Genomic DNA, 26,690 nt, shown 5'->3' with positions numbered 1-26,690 from the left:
TCTCCATGGCCATGCCCTGCCAGCAGCCCTGTCTCGTCTTCGTATTTTTATGATTGATGTGTGTGTGTACTGTGAAAAACAAAAAAAAAACTTTGTAAAAAAGTAATGCACTGCGCGCGATGAATTCATGTGTCGAAGAAAACACGGAAGTTCCTACGGGACTTCTGATATCATTTGATGACACAATTCGACAGGAAGTTCACCCAAGTCATCAGCAGATAGTCAATGACCAAGCTACCTTCTCAACAACTGATAATTACAAGCTTTCCACTGCTTCTCCTAGGCCTACGAATATCCACCCTGCGGCTGAAACTAGGCCGACGACCGCAGCAGGCGAAAACACCACCATCCCCATCATGGAGGACCCTGCAGATGTGAGTAGCTAGGCCTAGGCCTAGGTAGGCGTAGGCCTAGCTACAGTAGGTACTGTAGGTAGGCCTAATTAGGGAGTTAATTTCACATCTCCCGGACCCTGGCCCTTTACATCTCCCTGGCCTAATAAGCCTAGCCTAGCCTAAGCCAATTGATTTAAATTTGAAAGCTAGCCTACCCATCAGGCTGATCAGGCCTCTATTAATATAATAAATATGTTTATATCATTATCTGTATACTCAGACTGTAATTATAGATAGTGTCTTGTTTGAACTTTGTATGTTCTGCTGCTGTGTTTGGGCCATCCATGGTTTCATTTTGGGTTATAAATTGATATTTCAAGATTACAAAAATATAATTGGCAGGCTACTGTAGTTAGGCCTAGGTCATGGAGCGTAACATTTTAATTTTATAACTCCATCATGGTTAGGCCTAAAATAAAAGGCCTTTTACTTCATTAATATTATTTTATGTATTTTATATATATTAAAATAATTATTTATTTAGTCTCAGATTCTGCAGTGTTACTTATAATGTAGTTCTCAGAAATACATTGTTGGTGATATTATAAATAATGCAAAAGCTATAATGTGTATATTATACACATTCATTCATTTTTTCAACTACAGTACCAGAAACAAAATAGTAAGTAGGCCTAGGGCCTTAGACCCATAATAAATAATCACATGTTCAACATGATCAATATTTCCATGTGCACATGAAAGTTTGAAAAAAACAAATTATCATATGCCTCACAATAATTACACATATTTGAAAAAATATCTTACCCCCCCCCCCCAAAAAAAAAAAACCAACCCACTCTAGGCAAATTTGCTGAGTAAAGCCACCTTTAGAACCTCATAACAATGGTGAATAAGACCCCACCAACCAAAAGAAAAAAAAAATAATTAATCATTTTAGCAAGAATCACCACCATGGTCCATAACCACATCACTAGATCACTACGCCAACTAGCTTGTCAAATAAATCTATGTTTAACTTTGTATATGAATATTGCTGAAACGTATTATACATATTATTAAATTATTTAAATTGAACTTTATAACGTAACAATAACAATGTAAAGAATAAACTATTTATCACATGACAATCTATTCTCTACATCCAACTATTTACATTAAAGTTGAACATAATAAATTTCTAACAAAAATTTCAATCTTCTAACCACTAAAGCCTGTCTTGGGCCATCTATAGCAATACCGCTATATAAACTTTTTCCATCAGTGCTTCTATGAATTATGTACTGCAGTAGTTGATAATACATACCCAGTACCGCTTTGATTTTACGATCATTCGGGAAATTACCTCATGTAAAAGGTAGGCAAATATCTTGCACAAGTCAAAGACAGTTATTTTATTTGGCATTACATCAGAATATTAAGGACTTCCTTTTTACATTTACAGGGTGGTTCTGAGGATGTAAGACTGTGTGGTTTTCTTAGCAAACAAGGCGACAGAGGTTTGATAAGGACATTCAGGACACGATGGTAAGTTTAAATTGCGATACATTTTGTTCACGCTTTTTTCATAATGATTCTTATTGTAAAGTAAAAGAAGATCAAGGAAAAGTGAGAAGTTAATTCACTCAAACTAAAATTTTAGGCCATTCCTCTTATTCCTTTCTTCTCCCTTTATTTCAAATTCTGTACAGTACCACTGAAAAGGCACAGTATGAATCAAGTGGCTCTTCAACTTGGTATTTAATGTAAATTTAGAACAAATTTTGTATTTATATGTGCTCTTGAACATAAAGCACATCACTAAATGATGAAAAGTCAAGACGGTCTAAATTCTGCTCTGTCTACACTATCAATCTTGGTAGTGGTATTACATCATCATGTCCATATGGGCACATTACATTTTTTGTCATAAAGTTTGATAGTGTAGAAAAAGCATATTTGAAACTTTAAGGGTATACTAGAAGTGAGGAAGGAAAGAGATACTGAAGTGGCTTTAAACCATAAACTTCTGTACAGAATCTACATAATTTTCACTTGTGCACTTTCAGAAACACTTTATAGCATTCAATGCAAATAGGGAATTACCCTAGATTGAATGTACTATAAATAGATTCCCTCATTGATTCATACCCAACCAATAAGAATAGCTGTTACATTACAATATTCCAGTGTTTATCATGATTTACAATATCTGATTTCAGTGCATGTTATTATAATATTATTGCATTATTTTTATTTATTATTAATAATTTAAAGGTTTGTTTTTGAGCAACGTACCTGTCATCTCTATTACTACAGAACCAAGCAGGATCTGTTACCACTTGGGTAAGTCTGTTTTTTCAATTATTTTTGAATAATATACATTAATAATATAAGCATGTAAAACAAGTAACAGGCTAGTGATCTGGAGTGGTTACATCAGTAGATTAAGAAATATCTTATAATAGTTTAGTCCAGGCCCATCCCCATATCGACATTTTTAATTACAATCTTTATCTGTTTCGTCGTAATTTAAGTGTTTCTGTAGTTGTTTTTGTATCTGTTAAACCAAGCTGTAAGTGGCGGATTTGTTTCTGCTGCTGTTTCTGGTTTTAAAAATAAAAAAAACTAAAATAAAAAAAAAAACATCTGTCTAATAATTACATACCTCCCTTACACACTTTAGTTAAAGACACTAGACCTACCTAGAATTTAAGGTCACACACTACATTTTATGTAAAAATAAATACTCTATGCACCTATTGTATCATATCTACAGTATGAATACGAAGACAACATATTTATATGTGTAATCACTCTCTGAAAGGTCACACAGCACTCGATATGCCTAAACAGTCTCCTTTTAAAATTATTTACTTGGCCCAACATTGCTTAACTTGGTGATCTGACGAAAACCAGTGTTTTAATGTGATATTGTCATATTACGAAGTATGTGTGCAGTTTAGTAATTATACGAAATTATATGAAAGCTAAAGCAAAGAGTGTATACCGCTAGAGGGAAATTAACTTACTATTTTTCATTATTTTTATTTAGGCACATTGATATATCTACAGCTTCATTTAATTATGATGTTGCCTCTCAGGAGAATGGACAGTTTAATTTTGATATCAGGTGAGAAATAATTTTTGTTAGACAGGGTTTGTAGATCCCGACTGGGGGCGCTCATCCTTCAGCTGTCCGCTATAGTCTAGTCTTCTCCACCTCCTGCACCATCAATAACCGTACACAAAATCTATAAAAAAAAATAAATGAAAACATTAAAAAAATTGTTTCACCTACTGATTAGCAAGTTTCCTAAAGCTCTGTCTACACTACTTTGACAAAAAAAATTAGTAGTGATATTCTTAAATACTACTACTAAATAATAAGTAGTATCAATAAAACATTATGTGACTTCTGAGACTTTTGAAAATAATTATTAATTTAAAATTATCAATTAAAATGATTCTAATGATCGTCGCTATGTAAACAAAAAAAATAGAAGGCGACATTTACAATTTAATTTTATAAACCCCGGTGTTGCTAGGTTGGTGTGAAAGGGGTATCTCTGGAGTTTCTCGATGTTTTGAATGGTCATACATGGTCAAGAGAGTCAAATGTAGTTTAGTAATCTGTCTGGAAAATTAAACATTTATTGTACCTACAGTATAGGTCATTGATAGTACTAAGCACTTTGTTTTTATTTTAAAGCTCTGTCTACACTATTAAACTTTATGTGACAAAAAAATGTGATGTGCCCATAGATGGACATGATGATGTCATATCACTACCATATTTGGGCATATCACTACTATATTTTGGCAAATAACACTTTTTTTGTCAAACTAGTTTGATAGTGTAGGCAGAGCTTTAAAATGCTATTAAATCTTTTTTATTTTTGTATTTCATGGGAAAAATGTGGGCACCAACACTGATTTGTATTGAATAATGCTTACAAAGGGAGCCATAATAATAGTAAACCATACTTTAAATTCTGTTCTTTTTGCTAATTTTTCTGATACCATACCTCTTCTTTGGGCTTTTTGTATAATATGTGAAATGAAGCCTAAAAAATGCCTTTGTTCTGTAATCTCTAGATTTTGTAGCAAAAAAATGAATTTTGAATAACAATGCACTGATAAACATCAACATTGTGAAGAGATATTATTTTACAGTGTTATTTCCTTTACTACGGTGATTGTAGTTTGATACACAGTGCAGGAATAGTAACATCTCACCAGTTGTACTTATATTATGTTTGGATAGTTTATAAATATTATTAAACCTGGAAAGCGATGTTATTTTGATTGCATGTTCCTATCGGATGTTTAGATTTTCAATCTTGAATTAACCTAAATTTAATCAACGGTAAGTGTTCTTTAATGCTTTGTGTAATTGATGACAAATTAGTTTTTGATTATTGGCAGGAAACACTAGTAAGGTGTTTTCTACTATATGCTATTTGTTGTTTTTATGCCTCGGTTTGTTTAGCTCTGATGAGCGACAGTATCATCTGCAGGCGAATGACCGACACACAATGATGTATTGGTTACAGGAGCTTCAGGTTAGTATGTTTCAATATGTGGGCTACCAAATAGTGGCATGCGGGCTAGTAAAATCAATAGCAAATTTTGTTGCAAGTGTTATTTTCTGAGTAGTCATGATAACTGGTAATTTCTGTCAGTTAAAAAAGTGTTGTTTACCTAGAATTTGTGTCCATCCTAAGACAGAGGCGTGACTGGTTGCTATCTGGTGGTATGATAGGCCTACTTTTTTCAGAGAAACAAAAAAAAACTTTATTCAAGGGTAAATCTATAAACAGTATAGATATTGTCTAATATAAGTATGTTTTGATAATAAACTACAAGAACAGATCTAGGATGTTAACAACAGCTGTGCTGAATGGGGTATGGTATCCTCTCCCAGAAAAGTTTTTGTAGATTATTTAAACCATTTTCCTTTTTTAAATCTTTCAAAGGAGGGTGGGGTTTGTAAACCTCTTTTAATTGTTTTGGGAGAAGAAATAAAAGCATTTTAAACAGTACTATCTTTCGTAATTATAAACACTTCTTATTGATAATATTAAACAATATACCAATATTTTAAACTATACTTTTAGTGTGTTTTACCAGGGATGAGTGAATTCCCTGTTTTCACTTTTATGTCATATGGCTGTAGATATTAAGTACGGAAAACTGAAAAAATGGATGATTGCTATTCTTTTGATAGCAAAATAATGCATTGTACTTTTACTGGAAACCAAACTTTAAATATAATTTGTGCTAACAGGATGTATATGATTTATAATTTAATAATTCTGATTCATTTAAATAAGTTCCAATTATTCAATTATTGCTACGTGTTCTTGATAAATTCTTTATGGGAGCTTTGCCAACACTTACATTAAAAATTAAATAATTCAGTCATATTTATGATGAATTTGCGTCAAAGACAATTAAAATCACTCACCATATGGTAATAATAAAAATTGATTTTCTAAATAATTATCTCCACTAACTGTGATGGGTAAGCGCACTCTGATATCAAACTAGGTAAAAATAATTTTTATGTTCTACATACTACTGACTGTACTATGTGAAATTCTTGATCAGAATTAGTCTATGTTCTATAAGGTGATACAGTTTAATTTGGTAATAAGGAAAACATTTTGGCACACATGGTGTGTCATACCTGGGTGGTTGGCAGAACAAGAGGAATGCATAGGGATTTATTGCCAATGGAGACAAACAATGAGTTGTATGTTATGTACAATAAGAAAAGTAATTTTGCACAGGTCAAACTGGGTCGTTTGCAGAATCTCTGCACGCATTGTTTGAATCTTGTATATTTTAATACCATCATGTGAGTGGTGGATTTATGTTGCTATTGGTGGCCCTTGGAAATGAAACAAGTTGTAAAAATATGTATCAACTGGAATTTACTGCGAGTTGTTTTGTTGATTTTTAATATTTTATTTATTTTATTTTTAGGAGAAGCGTAGGCAGTACAGCTTACTGCAAACCTGCTTTGCACGCTCTAGGAAAAACCAGAATGAAAAGGTACAAAAATACTTTATATTAGATTGATATTAAATTGATTGTTGCCGTCCATTATTTAACTATTATTATTGGACTACAACTGATCTGATTTTACTACCAAAATGTGAGTGCTGCTGTTTTTATAAGGTCTACCTTTCGACAGTGATTCAAAATGGAAACAGCAGATTAATTGATTAAAAGTTTACTTTTTTTTGTAGGTGTGTTTTTTATTCATTGAAATGAGGGGTGGGGGGGGGGGGGGATTTTTATTTGTTGAAAGGTTGGCTGTCCATAATGAATGAATGACTCCTATTCAACATTATTTTTATATACAGTACTATTATGCATTACACATAATACAAGACAAGAAAGTTCCAATATTTATATATGAAAAAATAGCTTAGATGGGATTCGAACCCATCATTCCTGCTTACAGGGCTAGTATCATGCCGAATAGATTGTTAATGCACTACACTATGTTGTTGTATTTATTTATTTAGTACTCTACTACCGGACTAGTGAGCACACAAAGATCAAAACAGGCAATTCAGGTTGGATCAAAACAAAGTCCAGGTGACCAATTTAGTTATCATTACCATAGAATTTATTGTTTTAATCATCACAGTCATCATCACATTGCAATCATATTAACATTAATATCATCTGTATCATGATCAGTATCACCATCAAGATTATTATTATTTATCATCAGTATCTTCAACAAAATTATCATCACTCTCAACTTATCACCTCATCATCATCATCATCATCATCATCATCATCAGTATCATCAGTAGTATCACTATCAACAAGATCACCATCATCATCATCATCGTCATCGTCATCATCATTATCTTTATCTTCAACATCATCATCATCATCTTGATCATCATCGTCAACGTCATATATATTATCATCCTCTTAGTTATCTCCAAAATAATTTCTTTTTCTACATAATCACCATTGTTATCAATAATATCATATGAAAGATAAAAAGTCAATGGACATTATTTGTTGTTTGTTTAATAGTGTACTCTCAAATTTTGAACCCACTTGAGGCACCAAAACATTCAGTAGGAGAGTCTGCCATTCAATCTAATCAGACTGCTAGCATGTTCAACTCTGCTTTTAGCAACCTCAAAAGTCTGGCACAAATAAGGTACTTTAATTTATGATATCAGATACGGTATGTTTTACTTGTTGTTTGAATTTCTTATCACGTTCAATGTGGTATATTTTTAGCCTGTCAGAAGTGTTTTGAAGTGGCTAAAACGTAAAGTTCAATTTTATTTGACATTTTAATCTATTAATTTCAAGAATCTGATAACTTCTAAATTTAATTCAATGGTCTATGTTAAGATTTTGTTACTCTATAAGTGTAACTGGAACAAGCATTGTTTACGATATTACAGTATGTATTGTTTGTGGTTTTAATTTTTAAAATGTGTATACAATAGAAATATAAAAGTTTTTGCCTATGCTAGCTTACCTTCAAGAAAGAGGACATCTGGTGGCATGGAGGGAGTAGTGACCAACAAGCGGGGGTCATCAGGAGCTGAAGATTACCAGAATTCAACTGATGTAGAACCAGCAACAACTGAAAAAGCCAAGCCTAAGGAAGGATTTATGTCAACGTTTAGAAAGTTAGTATATTAGATATATATATATATATTTTCCATTTTGTACCTGGTCAAATATTCATCTTAACTGTACTGTAACTTTACCTACAGCTTCAAAGGAGGAAAAATCCCACCTCCAAAAGTCCCATGGTAAAGAAAGCAACAGCTTCTGGTATCTTTTCTTGTTGTGTCTTTGATATACTGTAGCACATGTTTTTATTCTCTTTCACGAATTCACTAAAGATGCATTGAAATGTATATGCCACTGCTTTTGTAATATGCTATTACACTAATGTAATACTCGGCCTATACTGAAAATGATATTTTCTTGTTAAATTAAAGGAAAACTCCACCGATTTCCAAAAGCAATTCTTTAACATCCAGTAATGTTTGTTCAGATAGCACATGTTCAAAATGCCAACAGGTAAAGAACAACATTTTATTTGTCAGAGTAAAGTAATTTGAAATAGAGACAAACGATATAAAAATATGCTTTTTTATACTATATAATTGTATTCAAATGTTTTGTTTCTTAGTTACAACATCAAATAAGTTCATTGGCAGAGGAGAGTGAAGCAATGGAGAATGAATCAAAGGCAAAACAAGAGATGATCACACTGCTCCATCAACAGCTCACTGCTGCAAACCTAGAGAAGGCTACCAGGTCAGGGCTAGTTTTTTAGTATTAGTGACTAGTCAACCGGGCTAGTTCATTTTGAGTTTCACAAGCACACTGGCTAATTCTTAACTTCATCTTTACTGCCGTAATTTCTCACAATTATCATGGAACTAGCCCCTTTACAGATCCATGGCAGCCACAGTGCAGTGCTTAATATGATCAACAGGGGCTGAGATGGACCAGTGCACTAGGGTAACCTCTAATTTTCCAAAAGATGTACTGGGTAGTATTCACTGGGCCTCCTTTTAAGTCCTTATCTAGGAAGACTTGTTCTACCACCAGACATATGGTTGAGGAGAGCCTTAGCTGTGCAAGTTGTATGGCTTTGGTTTGTGTGTCTCCTGCCTAAATCACTCAACCACTCGGCTTGTATTACCTCAATCAACTTCTATAGTATATTATAGTGCTCTATTGAAATTATTTTGAGCGAATTTGAGATATTACTGTATTTACTATATGCAAATGCAGCTTAAGCTGAGTTAATGTTGATTTACCAAATTTAACCAAAAGGTTTTTGATTTATTTTTTTTTCAGTCTTCAATTTCTAGAGTGTAAAACAGACCAGGAAAAGTTACTCATACTACAGCGGAAAAATAAGCAACTTGTGCAATTAGAACAGTTACTACGGGAACTACAGGGTGACAGAGAATCAATTAAAGAACAATTTAGGTATGTGTGTTCTTTATTGTAGTGCTTATTATGCTACAGTCCTATTACTGTCTTGTAGACAGCAATTAATTCATAGTCACGTAATTAGAGTTATATTTCATTTTTTATATAAGTTAATCTACATAATTATATTCTATATATATATATATATATTGCTTAATTTCTTGCTGGGTCCCAGTGCTAATAGTTAGTATAGTAACTAGAAATGATAATGATTGATTGATTGATTGAATTTGATTAATTAGAATAGATTTAATGGGTTTATTTGTGGACACTTCATCAGTATAGTTTTTTATGTACAATGCTATTTTACTAAAGATGTTGTTCTTTTGGATAATTCATCCATTATATATATTTAGGTAAAATGCTATTTTACTATTGTTGTTCTTTTGTGTTTTTATATAATTTTTATTACCTTTTTTATACAGTAGAATCCCTTCTTTGGAGACACCATTATTAAAGGGGCACTTTCGTTTTTCTTTAAAGATCCTGTGAAGTAGAAGTGATGGGGTTAAAGGAACAAGTAAACTTGTTTAAAGAACTTATAATGGCAAAAGATGAGATAGTTGTGAACCTAACATCAAGAGTAAGTTTTTTCTAAAGCTTTTTCCCACTAAAACACAATGCAAGGGCGTAAGCACAATGCAACTAATGACCAATCACAATGATAATGATAATCCATCGCTTGTCATTGGTTATGTCCAGTAGGAACTAAGCTTTATGATTGAATGATCATTGTTTGTAGTTGACAATGACATGTTTAATTTCTTCTTTAATAAAATATATTTGAAAATAAGACAAAAACCTGTAAATAAAAAAAAAATGAAATAGACCATTTTTCCATTTTAATGTCACAAAAATACTGTAATTATAATTTGCTTTGATTAAAAATTGGATTAAAAAAAATGATTTACCTACACATAAACCTTAATTTAAAAGAAAAAAAATAGTCAACCTGAGGCTCATTGTATGAAAGACTATTTATTTAATTTTTGATTCTAAATTGTTTGTGCTTATTTTATCTTTATAAATTATATTTAATTTAATTTTTATTGTTATGTTTATGTCTTGTCATGATGTATTTCTGCGAGGGTCCCTAATGATCAGCTTTGGCTGGATGGACCACCCTCGTAAAATATTGTTGAAAATAAATAAAATAAAAATAAAAATAAACTATATGATTCTGGTTTATGTAACGGTTTATTTTTTTGTGCTGAAAGTGAATATCTTTATTAAAGCTACAAACACGGCCTATTGAAAGGTTCAATCATAAATGTAGAAACATAATACTTCTTAATAATATAATAGTATCTTCTTAAAGGTGTATGAACTTGAAAATCGCACTCCAGCTGAGCCTATGAGACCAGCTCCTCATGGCTCTATAGTAGATTGCAATCAGTCAGGTGACCAGGGAAATGGGTATGATTTAACAAGTGATACCACATGCGGTAATTCAACTTCAACTGGCACTTCTCTCCCAAAGACAATTGTTGACATTAAAGAAGTTGATAAACTAAAGGTAATTTTGTTCAAATTATTAAAAAAAATTAGTGTGTAAGTGCTTATTTCAACATGGAAGTGATTGCAACTAATTGTGGTTTATACATATACCGTGTACGCGACGATTCATAGGAACATGGAACCAGTGTGCACAAGTTATGTATCTGAATTAAATTGTACTTGCCTGTATGTCGACATATTTTGCGGAACCGTAAATTGATTTTGTGTTTGGTTGTTCTGGGCGTTTGAGATGAGATGCTTTCAGTTCTGCGTCGACATACCACCTTTAGGTAAATACTAAATGATAATTCTGCTCCAGCCATAACAGTGCCGGCTGCCTATAAATATTCCATGATAAGGCTATTCTGTGAGGTTTGGTTTATAATTTTCATAAGGCATCAATTGTGATTTTGGCAATTCATTCTTAATATTGTATTTGTGAACCAGGATTCTGCTCAAGACTAAGATCAACAACTGTGGATTAATTGATTTTGTAAATCATTTTACATCTTTTAGGACTCATTACAAGCATATGAAACACAAAACAAGTTTTTAAACAAAGAAATCCTTGAATTAAATCAACTACGTACCAATGATGGCATCAGAGAGAAAGCATTGATTGAGTAAGTTGTCTAGTGTAGGCTGACTTTTATTTCAACTGTCTGATCTAGATGGACTCTCTGGATCACTGTAATTGTCCCAAAAGGGTAGTTGTTCAAGACGTAATTAAAGGCCTACAGTTGTATAGGTGGTAGTTGTCCCTGTGGATAGTTGTCTTTGAATCCTATCTAGGTTACTACTAACTATTGTAACCTAAATTAATTTATTGTACACTGTGCATTTATTTTGCCATATCATAGGCCTTGGTAATATATGATAAAACTATATTAACACCACTTTCAGACTGAAATTGTCTATTTGGAACATGAGTTTATATTGTGAGTCATTTAAGCAATATCTGAATTAATTGGTGTGAAGTTGCAGTAAATATTTATTGAAATTTCCTATTCAATAATTAAGGAAATTAATGATTTAAACAGTATTTGTTTAATTTAAACAATAAGTATTTAAAACCTTTGTAACTACTGGAAACAGAAGTCATTTTAATTACTGTGAAAGGGTGAAGTTTGGGAAGAACCCTATTAGTAGACACCTTTTATTGATGAAGGTGTACGATTTTGCAAATTTACCAATTTGCCTTTACATAAATATACTGCGTCAAACTGTACCATTAACTCTAAATCAGTTAAATGAGATGGGTAAAAAATGACAATTTGTTGGCAACATGATTTAGAAAAAAACTTATGTATGTATTACATGTTTTATTTTAAAGCCAAAATACTGAAATGGAGGCAAGCTACTGCAGAATTAACAGCAAATATTTACTTCTACTCAAGGAGTTACAAGCTCCTCAAAGAGGTATGTTTTTATAGATTTCTTTCTTTATTCATCCAAAAAAAAAAATACATAAACATAACATTATAATATAAAACATTAAAATAATTGGATAAAAAGGAAGAAGAGAAAAGGCAACTTCATGCCTATCTAGCTCTACTCCCTGTATAACTAAAAGATTTCAATTTTATTTAAATCAAACAAATCATATTATAATTTAATTACTAATAAATAATAGTATAATAGCAATAATAATAATAGATGTATATATATATATATATATATAAAAATCATACTGTAAATTATATACATATATACATACATACACACATACATACATATACCATTCCGTTTCAATTGTATATACATACACATACACATGTTAAATCACTTCTACTTGCCATGTGGCTTTTCCTTCATTCCTTTTTAATTTATGGCTGGATTGAATATAAAAACTGATCATTAAACAATGGAGGTACTAATTGTATACCTCCATGATTAAACCACATCTTGTTCAGACAATATTGCTTAATGGAATGGTGTTTTATTGATAATAGTGTGCTTTATAAATCGGGCAAAGAAGACATTGACAGAATTAGGTACTGTAAATTGTTCTACTGGAATGCCTGTTTTGACAATCCGACAATGGTACACTGTAAATTGCACTGTGCATTGCATGTTTTACCAAGTTATACTGCTTTTACCTAATTAAACAGTAGAATAAGTTTTGTATTGTTGCATTAGATGGTGTACAAGCTGATGATCTAATTTCTCGGCTGTTGGAAGATGCCATTGCTAGTGATTCATCAACTGCAGTGGAGAGTGCAAGGACTGAACCTACTAGGTAAAGTACTGTACAGAGAAGCAGTGTTACTGTACAGCAGGTGTTAAATGAATTACTCTAGTATTACTACAGTTGTATTAATCAATTAATTTGTGATCTAACTTGTTTACTTTACCTGTATTGTGTGTAGATTTGAGGAATATGACCAGTATGGGTTTAGTGTTACTGCAGGTGATGATATGGATGATACCTTAGCATCAAGAGCTGCTCAATTCCAAAGAAGATCAGATGAAATATCAGTAAGCAATTTTCCTTGGTATTTCTTTCTTATGAAGTTTTGGCAAACTTACATGTTTTGCTTTTGCAGTGCAGTAAATTACAGTGTTCATATTGAAAGTATGTCCATTACTATTTTAGAGAGTAATTTCTGAAGTTATAAAAATATATTATTATCTGCAGGCAAAGATGAGAGATATGGAAATATCATTGTCTGTGAAATGGGAAAATTATTTTGTAAACCGAGGAGATAGAGATCTTATAAAAACAGTAAGTATTTTTTATTTTTACACACCATGTCACCAAGTCTACTTTCAGTGCAAGTGCAAGTGCAATACAAATAATTTGACCAGTCCCAAGCAATGGATTATACAAACTGTCACTTTTCATTAGTCAACTCGCTCGCGATGCACTTACATTACATCATTTCTTGGGAACCAAGCTTAAGGAAATTAATGCTAAATTCTTAAGCTCTGTCCACACTATCAAACTACATAGTTTGACAAAAAAGTGTGATGTGTCCAAATATGGTAGTGATGTGACATCATATAAAGTTTGATAGAGCTTTATGGGCTCTTGTCAACTTACGGCAATTATGCTGTCACAGTTTTTCACCCTTCTGTATGAAAAAGATTGTGTGATTCTAGTATAAACTAGTATAAAGTTTAAAGAGTGTTCAAACTCCTTCTCAAATAGACTTTAATTCAAAGAATTTCATTTCCTTTTAACTTGCCCATTATATTTAATACTCAGAAAACAATTCCATCATTTTATTATACATACCTGTCTCATAATAAATTATGTTTACTCATGTCAAATATCAATTTATCAAACATATTATCTAAATTTGTATATTTTGATTTAGAAACACCAATAACGTACAGCAAATGTTGTACATATTCTGGGCCAGAGACATAGAATGCCAGTACCCAATTCCTACAAACTGTGTCCTAATATTCTGTTTCTATTTCTATTTTTATTTCTGTTTTAAGCCTGAACTGAAGTCACTTGTACGGCAAGGAATCCCTCATGAATTCAGAGCTCATGTTTGGAAAGGGTAATAATTCAATTCAATTTATTTCCACATCCCACTACAACCAATACATGGAGGATTCATATTGTAAGATCTGTCCAGGGCACACATCTTTAAGCTAATAAGCAAAAATAATAAATATTGGCAATAAAAATAAAAGCAACTAATAAATAAATAAGAATATTTTCAAAAATTCTGTAAAAACTTAAATAATGATTTCTACTGATTCCTATTAGATTTATTAAAATGATGTTACTTGTACAAAATAAATTAATTATAAATTATAATGATAACAAAGTATGGATTTTGTTTATAAGCTTTCTACACTGACAAGTGTCTCAATGTGCAGCTCCCTATGTTACCCATAGACAAACTCTTTTATTTTCTGTAAGAAGTCCCTTAGTGCCTAGCTGCCACAAAATTACACTCTGTCCACAGAGTGGCTGTGCTTTTAATTATTATTTTTGGAGAATGAGAGGATCAAAAGATAAATTGTATACATCTGTCTCTCAATTCTAGCTGCATAGATTCATTTGTGAAGAAAGATAGAGAAATGTACGGAGCCTCATACTATATGAAACTGTTAGATAGAAAGGTAGGCCAGCCATTCATTTTTTATGATTTATATCAACAAAATACAGAGTAATGGCATTGTGCAGGTACGATTAGTAATTGTCACCACTGTTCACTGATGAAAAGGGATGCTACAGTAAGGAAACTTCAAATCATACGTACCTCACTAATGAAATATTAAATACTAAAAAGTTTTCTTACAAAATGCATACTTTATTTTCTACCAGCAGTTTTGATACCATACTATTATATAATATGAAGCAGAGCACCACATAACATTCTCATGTTTTGCCATTTTATATTAATAATAATACTTGTTCTTATATAACGCTTATCGCCCAATGCTTCTAAGCGCTTGATTAGATAGATTCTGCACGTAGTAGACAGGGGAATTAAGTTTGGCAGACACAGAACTTTGGAAAGTGTGTTTCTGTGGATATATACAGTACCTGTACATGTTCCTTACCTAGATATCTATTCTAAATTCATCACTTTCTACTTTTTTTTAAAGAAATACCAACACAGTCCTGCAGTGAAACAAATCGAATTGGACCTCCTAAGAACCTTGCCAAACAACCAGCATTACTTAAACTTAGATTCAGATGGAGTAAGTATGCCATGTTAGTAAGTGTTAATATTGTTTCCCAATGCCAGAGCTCTGCTTAAGTCAAAATAGTTATTACTTAAGTTAGAAATTAAGGCTTTATGTATCAGACAAGTCCTTTTAATCTTACAGATTCGGTATTTAAAAAGATACAGTACACATTTTTGCTTATAGTTTATTTCAAAAATAAAAGCAGTTGCACAAACCAGAAATGACTGGAGAGATCTTGTGAGGTACATCTCCAGGGCAGCCCAGGCGGATAAGCACAATATTAGGAACTTTTTAAGTAACGTATGTAAGCTAGGCTATTTTTAAAATGTTTCTCTTTAACTATAGATTCCTAAACTAAGGAAGGTGCTACTGGCCTACAGTGTCCATAATCCTATGATAGGCTACTGTCAGGGGCTAAACAGACTGGCAGCCATTGCTCTGCTCTACCTGAATGAGGAGGATGCATTTTGGTAAGTATTCAGTAACTGTGGAGCCTGTTTTTCATGGCTAATGTTTGCTAATACAGTAGAAACACAGTAGAAACCATAACTGGACACCTTCAAGCATCATCAAAGTGGCCCCTGAATATCGGTTGACTATAGTCAATTATGTCGTGCATGAGGCTTGGGCAGTGGAGCTGTCCATGAGACAGATTCTGGTACTGTGTCATTCAGGATTTGAACCAAGGAGCACAACGCTTCAGTGCCACCAGAAAGAGGAAAATTACATTAACCCCTTGAACCTAACATTTTTGGTTACAACCCATAGCACTGCCAGTTTTGATTATGTGAGGAACTGAAAAGCTATCAAGACAACTATCCATGGTTTCAATGTTTAATGCCACTATGTATCGCTTTTGCTTTGGGGACTTTTGAATTAAATTGGAATGACTATGAAACAAAGTTTTTATAGTTAATAATGTTTTTTTTTTAATTAGGTGCATGATAGCAATTATTGAATATATTATGCCACCTGACTATTACAGCAAGACTCTGATTGGATCACAGACTGACCAACGTGTTTTCAAAGAACTCTTAAGTGAAAAGATTCCACGACTAAATGCACATCTTGACCGAGAGAAGTAAATGCTATTGCTATGTTATTTTTTTTTTTTTTCTCTTTTGTGGTTAACCACCACCTTTATTCATTTAATATTTCATACATATTTCGTTCACATTTCATTTTCATACATTAAGTTTCCGTTTTCTACTTTTTTCGTTATTTTCTGATTTTTACTCTTTTAACCTTTATACATATAGTGTTTTGATTATATGCATACAAAAACCATAAAAATCTACACTTCATTTTGTACATGATATAATACTGTACATTTTAAAATACAAATATGGATGTCACTTATACGTTACAACATGCCTAGTATATTCATTTCTTTTAAAATATATTTAAACTGAATCCAAGGATTCTGGCATACAGGTTTTTTAAGTTCAGTTTTAATTTTAATTATGTATATGACGTACACAGCTATTGAATACAATTGATTTTTTACTTGACATTTACTTCCTAACAGGAGTTCTTTGAACGAGCTACTGCTGTTATCTAGTTTTTTAAATATGTTGTCAATTTTTTTCCACAGTATTTGATTACGTCTACAATAATAAAACATATGTTTTTCGTCTTCAATGACTCCACAATTGTTACATATGTTATTATTTTTCAGTTTCCAGTTATACAGTTTTAGATTTGTAGGTACAATTCTATTTAGTAATTTGTAATTCAATTGGGCAAATTTCTTAATTTTTTCGTTTTTCACCTTTCTTTTCCAGACATCACACCACTTGATATCTTCATTAAATATGTTGTTCCATTTAAGTATGCTTTTCGGGGGAATAAAAACATTATTTACAAAGTTAGAATATACATCTTTTGTTGTCATCTTAATTATATTGTTGATATTGTATTCCAGATTCACATTCATATATTGGTTCATATTTGGCATATTATGTTTAATTATATTTAACCACTCTTTTGGAATAGCTCTAGTTAAGGAAACATATTCAGCTATCCAGTTTTTCTTAATACGTAGTTGTTTAATTATTTCTATAGGTTTCATTAGACGATTGAAAATAATTATATCTCCAATTTGATTAAAACCTGCATCTATCCAGTTCTTAAAGAATAGTGGTTTGTTTCTATATTTAATATAATTATTACCCCATAAGTTTTGCTTTATCACTTCTTCATACTTGTTAATTGTATCTTCATTATTCATATTATTAAATTCAACACAACACTTTAGAACATTATAATAAAAAGATGGTATATTATCTAAGCCCATGTTATTTTTAAAATTGATATTTGACATACTTAAAATTAGTTGTTCGGTTCCAAATTTGTTAAAATAGTATAGTGGTAAGATTTTCCATCTTACGTGTTTTCTACACAGTAATTTTCTTGCCCATATCATTTTCAGCGAGTTTATGTGTAATGCGAAATCAGGCATACCTATGCCCCCTTTAATCATTTTACCGATTAAAGTTTTTCTTTTTATTTTTTCTGTTTTTCCATTCCATAAAAAGTTATATATCAATTTATTTATTTTAAAAATAACATCATCTGGTACATCAATTATACATGCATTGTATGTTAGTTTAGACAAAGCTAAACTTTTTAAAATGGTAACTTTGCCAAAAAAGGTTAGGTTTCTTCCTTTCCATCTATTGAGTAGCATTTCTAAGTTTGCCACCTTACTATCCCAATTCAATTCACTGCATTTGTTCTCATTATATCCCACATAAATACCCAAAATCTTAATTGGTTCATTAACCCAATTTAGACTGCATGGTTTTTCAATTTTGTTTATATTTTTGCCAATCCATATAGCGTTGGTTTTTTTTTAATTTAAATTCATACCAGACACTTTACCAAACTTATTAACAATATTTAAACCAATCTCTATACTTTTTTCATTTCCCACAAAGAGTACAGTGTCATCCGCCAGATGCGCAATGCGAACTTCCTCACCATTATCATTGTTAGGTAAAGATATTCCTTTATAGCATTTATCTTTTCTTATATTACACGCCATAATTTCTACTACTAAAATAAAGAGTAACGCCGACAATGGGCAACCCTGTCTTATTCCGCATTCCATTTCAAAACTTTCTGATATCCAACCATTATTAACAATAACACATTCAGTTTTACTATAAATTGTATTTACCCATTTTAAAAAGGAGTCTCCAAAATTAAATTTTTTTAGTACCTTAAACATAAAATCTCTATTTACAGAATCAAAGGCTTTTCTAAAATCAAGGGATAAAATAGCTCCTTCGATTTGTTCTTCTGTTGTATAATATAGAATATCATTAATTAGACGGACGTTTTCTCCAGCGAATCGTCCTTTAATGTACCCCTTTTGGTCATTGTCAACTACATTTTCAATTACTTTATGAAGTCTCATACATAGAATTTGAGTTAAAATTTTGTAGTCTGTATTTAATAAAGTGATAGGACGCCAGTTTTCAAGCAATTTTTTATCACCTTTTTTGTATAATAGGCTTATAATACCACGTTTCTGTGTAGAACTCATTTCATTGTTAAAATAACATGCATTTAGAGCGTCACAAACAATGTGTTTAATGTCATCCCAGAAATGTAAATAAAACTCAACGGTCAAGCCATCACATCCGGGAGTTTTATTTAATTTCATTTTTTTAATTGCATTGGTACATTCATTTAGTGTGACAATACCTTCACATGTCCCCTTTTCTTCTTCAGTTAAACTCGTTACATTTGATTTATCTAGGTAAGTGTTTATTTGTTTACGGGATATACCCTTATTTGCATATAGATGCCTATAAAATCTAACTTCTTCACAAAGGATTTCCTTTGTCTTTGTTAGTACTCTACCCTTCTCGTTTTGTAAACATTTGATTTGGTTTTTTTTTCCCTTATTTTTTTCCAGACTAAGAAAATATTTAGTGCTACGTTCGCCCTCTTCAATCCATTTTACTCTAGAACGTATATATGCACCTTTTGTTTCATTATCATAAATATTTTCCAGCTTTTTTGTTTTTTTTGCAATTTTTGCTTCTATGCTCTCATTGGCAGTATAATCATTTTTTAATAAAGAATCATTTAGTTTTTTTATTTCTTTTTCTAGTTTTACTTTTTTTATTTTTTTTTCTTTATTGATTTTTTTGCCATAGTAGATTGAAACGTCTTTAATTTTGGCTTTTAATAATTCCCATAATACATCTGGGCTAAGGTTATTTTCATTGGTTTGGGTTTTTTTAATTACATTTGTAATATAGTTTTGGTAATCAGTATTTTGCAATAGGTTGTTATTAAATTTCCAATAACCTGGGCCTCTTTTGGACTCATCAAAACTGATTTTAATTGAAATTGCTTGATGATCTGTCAAGATAGCTGGTCTTATATCACATGATATTACGTCATCGTGATCAAGAATTTGTTTAGAAGTCAACCAGTAATCAAGCCGTCTGTAAATTTGCTTAGATTTTCTACGCCAGGTATATTGTAATTTTTCTGGATTTTTATTTCTCCAGGCATCTTTTAAATTAAGTTTTTTAATAAAATTTTTAAGTGTAAAAACAGATGTATCTTTTCTGTCTTTACTGTTCTTTTGGTCCCATTTTCTGTCCAAAATACAATTGAAGTCCCCGCCGATAATAATTATATCGTTGTTTAAGTCAACAATATCCAAAATGGTCTCATTTAACTTTCTGAAATATGAGCTTCTTACTTTATAATTGTTAGGAGCATATACGTTTACAAAAACATGCATTTTACCATTAATTTCAACATTTAGAATTATATATCTTCCATTTTTATCGATACATTCGTTAGTAATCTTAAAATTGAATTCATTTAAGAATATTATTGATACCCCTGCACTATTTGAAAAACCAGTGCTATGTATGCAAGTACTGTTCCAAACTAAATTAAATTTGCCAAATAAGTCAGGTGTAAGGTGTGTTTCTTGTATAAGTACAATGTCAGCCTTTTGGTCTTGACACCAACTATGTATCTGCCTTTGTTTATCTATGTTACGTAAGCCTCTTACGTTTATAGAGACGCAATTAATGCTTGCTTTATCCATCTATATGTTAGCTGATAAATTAATTAAGTTGTATACACCAAACAGCTAACTTATTTGTCTATATATAAAGTATAGTATACACATACACATACTGTAATACACATGCGGCGCTTAAAATACATGGCATACAAAATGGTTGTTGGTATCTGTAATATGTAATATTATATATACTATTATACACTTTTTAGATTGGTGTGTCTACAAACTTATTTCTTTTGTCCGTCATTCTTATTTTTACTTGCTTTGCGTCTTCTTTTCGTTCCCGGCATCGAGGGTGAGATTTCTGGCTCAGCTTGTTCCTCTTCTTTCTTGTTATTTTCTTTCTCTTTCGCCACTTGAAGGCCTACGCTGGAGCTAGCTGGAGCATTCATAAAAGTTGTTATCTTTCCTTGTTTCTTTTGTTTCTCCTTTGTTGGCTCGCTTTCCTCATAGTCCTCTTCGTCACTCTCTTCACTTTCCTCTGATAATGATTCATCTTTATCTTTAGCTTTAGCTGGCTTATCAGTGTCGAGAGCCTTTTTTTCTATGACACGTTCCCACATTTCTTGGATGAGAATTTCACCCGAATCATTGTGTAACAGCTTTTCTGCACCACATTGGTCCTTTTTATGACCCTCCAAACCACAGGCGTGACAGACAAGCTTATTGGAACATGTTTTCGCACTATGACCATTTTTAAGGCATTTTGAGCACTTAATTCTTTCATCTATTTGACCATCGTGAAACATTCTCGTTTTGAAATTTAAAACGCTTACAAACCTTGGCAAAGGTGTTTTAAGGGTTTCAGCGTATAGTACCCGGTCTCCATTTAGGCAATTTGTTAATTGCCCGTCTACTCTCAGTTTCATCCGTTGTATAGATCCCAGTATTTTGCAATTAAAACGCAGAAGGCTTGTTTTAATTTCTTCATCCGATACAGATAAAGGCAGATCTTTAACAATAATGCGGGTAGCATCTGTGTCGTATGGCAGATATGGGTTCCCATCCTATGTTATTTGTATATTTCAAATCAATACATATCTTATATATCCCTATAACCCAAGCCATCATTTTTTTTTATCTTTCAATTAGAGTTTTATCATGCAAATATACTTTTTCTGATCTAGTTTTTAGCTATTACATCTATATAACATACAAATATTGAACAAAATAACAATATTTAAATGAATTTAAAAGATTAACATTTTTTCAAATAAAAAATACTATAAATCTAGACTAATTGCAATATTTTGTCTGTTGTACAATAACTGTTTGTCTAGCAGATTGTTATACACACACTTTCTTTAAAAGAATATTACAAAATATATTTTTAAATAAAAAATACTATAAATCTAGATTAATTGCAATATTTTGTTTTAACTGTTGTACAGTAACTGTTTGTCTAGCAGATAGTTTTTTTTTCTTTTTTATGTTTAAATGTTTTTTTTTCATTAGTGTGGATCTTTCATTGGTGACATTTAATTGGTTTATCACAATATTCTGTGACAATATCCCAGCTGAGGTAAGTCTATGCTGTAACTGTTTCATTTAAAGAACATTTATTAATTTTAATAATGGCAAAATAACAATAATATAATTAAGACATTATTGAATATCCTGTAAAAGAGGAAAACATATTTCTTGTCACATGCAGGATCCCAAAGAAAAAGTACAACAAACAAAGCAACAAAAACATTTCAGAAAAAAATGCTTACAACTTTTAAGCATATACTTTTAAGCTTATAAGCTTTTTTGAAAAATAAATATGGATTTAGCTGTTTTTAAACTGTTATCAAGTTTATTTCACGTTTGACCTGTAACTGTAATCTACAAAATGGTATTTTTGGATTGTCATGGCAAAGGAGGGTAACTTACTTAACATACCTTTGATGGCTTTTTAACAATCTTAATTGGCTGTAAAGCACGTGACTGGACAATAACATTGCGAACTTCTTTAAGATTTAGTAGATCTATGAGGTTACTAAACGTTGAAAAACTGGACCACGAATATAAGACAGAACTGGTATTGTTCCAATGAGCAGAGAGAGAGATTTAGTTAATTCTAGAATATTGTTCAGTACAAGTACATGTTGTAGTGATTATGTGTCAAAATGGGTAACATTATGATGAACATAAAATAACCCTTAAAATGTAATGTAAATACAACAAATTAAATGCATTTGTTTAATGATATATTGACTAGTATTGATAGGTTGATTGGTGAGTAAATAGATAATCAATAAGTTATATTGATTAAAATGAGTTTTGATTAATTTTTTTTTTTTGAAGACTATGCTTAGAGTATGGGATACATTTCTGTTCGAAGGAAACAAAGTTCTCTTCCGGTTTGGTTTGGCTTTTTTCAAATACCATGAGGAGAAATTATTGCAGATGACAGGGTACATTGAGATTTTTAACTTCCTACGACAGATGCCTTCAACGATGAAAGATATCAAAAGTTTATCACAGGTAACGGCAATTAATTTTGTTATGTATGTTTTTATTTTGAAATTATTTATCTTTTTTCAAACATTTATTTTTTAAGTTATGGTTTTGTGAAAAAAAGACCCCAGTATTTTAAGTCAACAATATTATACAATAGTAGTTTGAGTTACATTACATTGAAATAAATTGATTTTATTTTAATGCTTCAGGTATTGATAATATAGGGTTTTGAGTCTTAAAACTTATCATTTACGAACTGCTTTCAGACCAAGGGGTATATAAATGGGAAGGTTGACTACTACACTAATAAATACATTTTACTAATCTGTTTATCTTAGATTGCTTTTCATGAATTAAACCCATTTCCCAGAAGGCACATCAATAACAAGAGGCAGATACATCGAGCACAGGTTCTTGTAAGTTGGTTTCGTAAATTTTGCAATGTTGGAAGTACTGGACGATGCAATTTACAGTTCCCTCGCGAAACTACTGTAGAAGGAATTCATTTACAATAAAAATATACTTACAGAAATATTTTTTTTTACACAAAAATCCCACAACCCTTTGATGAATGTTACACATTTTGGACAAACAGAATATTCTAGTGTTATACCTTCTTAGCGCATAATTAAAACTATATTTTATTTCTTACAGCATGAACTAGAAGAGCTTGATGCCATAAGAGAAGAATTTGTGACGACGCGACCAAGTGTAGTGGTAGATGGCGTAATGAGTGACGAAGAGGATGATTACGCTGTTGTTGATGCAATCACAAACAAATTGGGTTTACTAAAACCTATAATACAAGTCTGTAATTATCCTATCTACTAAAATTCTTTATTATACAAATAATGATTATATATAGTTATATCAGGCTGTTAACGGATGTGTGTATCTGTGGCTGTGACACGATCAGTTCCACGCCCCTTAACAGACACCGCCCACCACGGTGAATATGTACACAGTACAGTACTGTTGGTATTTGTAGCAGCCAAACATAAGATCAAAGGACTGTTACGAGTTCCTATCTTGGCAAGGTGAGTTGAGTGTCCTGTTGTTAGCTTGCCTTGTTTATATATTATTCATATCAATCAATCAATCAATCAATCAGATTTATATAGCGCCAGTATCCATAATAATGTTCAAAGGCGCTTGACAAAGTTAAGCAGGAAATGCCTCTTTGTAAAAATGGGTTTTTAGTAAATTGAATATGTTGCTCTCCTATAGAGTTTTAGAAGCTGCACACTAAAACTTTGATTTCCACTCTGAATTACACACAGCTAACCACATCAAACAAAATTCTCAATTGTGCATTCTATTGTTAAATATGGGAGAAAATGATGCACAGCAATCAAAATGGCTAAGAAATGCTATAAAACCACATGTGCTTTCAAATAAATTGTTAATATTGTATTAATAAATTCAATATATTGTGTTTACTTAAACATTCCCTTTAAAAATGAATGAATAATAGGCCTAACCTAGGCCTACATGTATACTATTTATATTTCAAATAATCTTGTCAATATTTAATGTTATGAGATTGTTTGGACAATTATGAAGAGAATAATGCTACTGTTGCTGAATTTTATTTTATAATCTTTCAAAAAAATTGAAACGCAGGTAATAATAATATATCATTAAATCTTCTTTACATTGACACAATTTCATCATGATCATGCCAGATGATGCTATAGTCTTGCAGTATAATATGTTTTATAGTACTTCCACATAGCTTAATTAAAATGATTCTAAATAGGGACCAACATGCCGAAGACCACTATAACAATGGCTTTCAAATACAGCTTAATTAAAATGATTCTAAATAGAGACCAAATGCTGAGGCCACTAGAATAATAGAGTTGTATTTTATTTTGTTTACCGTCCATACAAGTAACAATTGTTTATAATATGATCAATTTTAAATTAATGCCTTATAAATTCCGTCTTGTAATTATATTAATTCCCTATAAACTAGAAGGCACTCTTAGAGCGCAAACCATATCAAAATGTGTTCCCATACAGCTATGAAACCATCCTTTATAATCTTAAGGTAATCGGGCAATAACTTTTTAAGTAATCCTGCTTACTAGCAATCGGAAAAAACAAACATCCGATTGACCTCATAACCTCTCGCCATTCTAGTGGAGGTAATTATAATATAGTTGATAGCAGGGTGCAATTAAAGCAGGTGCTAAATATACTATCTCAATAATAGTGAAGTGATTAATAGGACAATATTTTAAGGTCTAATACCAATAAAGACATTATAGATAGTTCGAATAATAAAATAAGATTGTATAGAAAATTTTAACAGATGATAGCTCCTAGTTAATCTATGCACAACAAATATTATAACACTATAAAAAGCATGTGCGAATATCATATTTTTAAATAGCGAGAATGAAATGTATTAATATTGCGCATATTAAATAATCAGTACTAAATAATTAATTGGTTATTTTTAATGAAGAAATGTACGTATATAACAAAAAGTATGTATATTGCAAAAGCTTGGATTTAGGCTATATTATAAATAAAAGGATATTACAAATAAAGAATACAAATTGAATGTACCCAACGACTTTCTGTCGATCTCTCAGAGTTAAATCGCTTGTTCGAGGTTGGTACAGTATTTTAACAGAAAAAAAGAAGGGGCGGGGCCAGCTCCATCAAACAAGCGTCTGATTGGCTCAATTTTATGAAATGACAGAGCAGCAGACGGTCGAACTGAAACAGCGGGAATGTTAATGGAAACATGGAAGGCGTGGGGGAGAGGGCAAGCAAAGGAGGTAAGTTAATATTTATAATAGTTTAAACAGCTGACTCATAATGTGTCTGAGGCCTACGTCTACTGTGAGTTTACTTTGAACCATATGTAATGCATAGACGTATCCGAGGGAAACACTTACAGGCCTGGTAGTGTGTAGTAGAGTATAGCCTAGTACTACTTAGTAATAAGTCTAGGCTACTAGAGGCACGCCGTAGTCCTGCTACCACAGAATGGACAGCCCTCCTACTACTAGGCTAACTACTGAGTAGGCCTAGGCCTAGGTGTCTATGCACGAACGTCAGCCAACATGTAACATAAACATTTGTGCTTGGGCGGTCACGTCTACTGCTATGGAGGAGAGGAAAAGGAGCCGGGCACCAGGATGTGCATAGGCTACATGTTATTATGGTTTTATGCTTATCCAGTTACGTAACGCATCGTAGACAAACTATCCATTTTAAACTTCATAATATTTACGACGTTAATAAATAATACCATGGAACTATAGTTCCATGACAATACAAACTGTATAACACGTATACATACAGGGTGGCCCTTGGTGAAAAACAAAATTATGCTAGGCGGCAGCACACAATTTTATTATTCTAGATACAATTATTTAATTATTAAAATTACATGACATCATATTTAAAATAATAATAGACTTAGAGAAACACGTTTATACATAATCTACTATTATAGGGTTAGATATTTAATTTAAATATTTATAAAAGGCCTAAGTTAAACTTTGTTAAAACAGAACTTTTAGAATATACTGTATACTTCATTTCATTTTATTTCACTTTACTAATAACGTGGAGGAGCCAACAAGCTTGTAGTGAATAGGCTCCTCAAAACAAACATATAAAATATAAATAATATTACAAAATTATGCACTCCAAAAAACAACAGACTT

The 26,690-nt window shown here is 31.7% G+C and overlaps 1 protein-coding gene across 1 annotated transcript; it reads left to right on the top strand.

The window, feature by feature from the left end:
• The first annotated feature begins 29 nt into the window (after positions 1-29).
• On the top strand, positions 30-25,569 carry LOC144848665 (TBC1 domain family member 2B-like). The gene is made up of 28 exons (XM_078705502.1): positions 30-374; positions 1,798-1,880; positions 2,610-2,678; positions 3,388-3,465; positions 4,825-4,897; positions 6,324-6,392; positions 6,872-6,944; positions 7,401-7,530; positions 7,856-8,014; positions 8,333-8,414; positions 8,527-8,654; positions 9,204-9,338; positions 9,825-9,924; positions 10,660-10,857; positions 11,355-11,461; positions 12,172-12,257; positions 12,978-13,077; positions 13,208-13,316; positions 13,477-13,563; positions 14,286-14,350; positions 14,846-14,921; positions 15,411-15,506; positions 15,840-15,964; positions 16,432-16,575; positions 22,012-22,078; positions 22,846-23,025; positions 23,340-23,417; positions 23,656-25,569. The coding sequence occupies exons 1-28, from the start codon at positions 120-122 to the stop codon at positions 23,830-23,832; spliced, it is 3,129 nt and encodes a 1,042-aa protein (XP_078561628.1). The 5' UTR covers positions 30-119; the 3' UTR covers positions 23,833-25,569.
• The last annotated feature ends 1,121 nt before the right edge of the window (positions 25,570-26,690 follow it).

This window comes from Antedon bifida, chromosome 7, assembly GCF_963402885.1.
Source record: "Antedon bifida chromosome 7, ecAntBifi1.1, whole genome shotgun sequence".
NCBI classification, from domain to species: Eukaryota; Metazoa; Echinodermata; class Crinoidea; order Comatulida; family Antedonidae; genus Antedon; species Antedon bifida.
The sequence above is the reverse complement of the archived record's forward strand: the minus strand, read 5'-3'. Positions and strand labels throughout refer to the sequence as shown.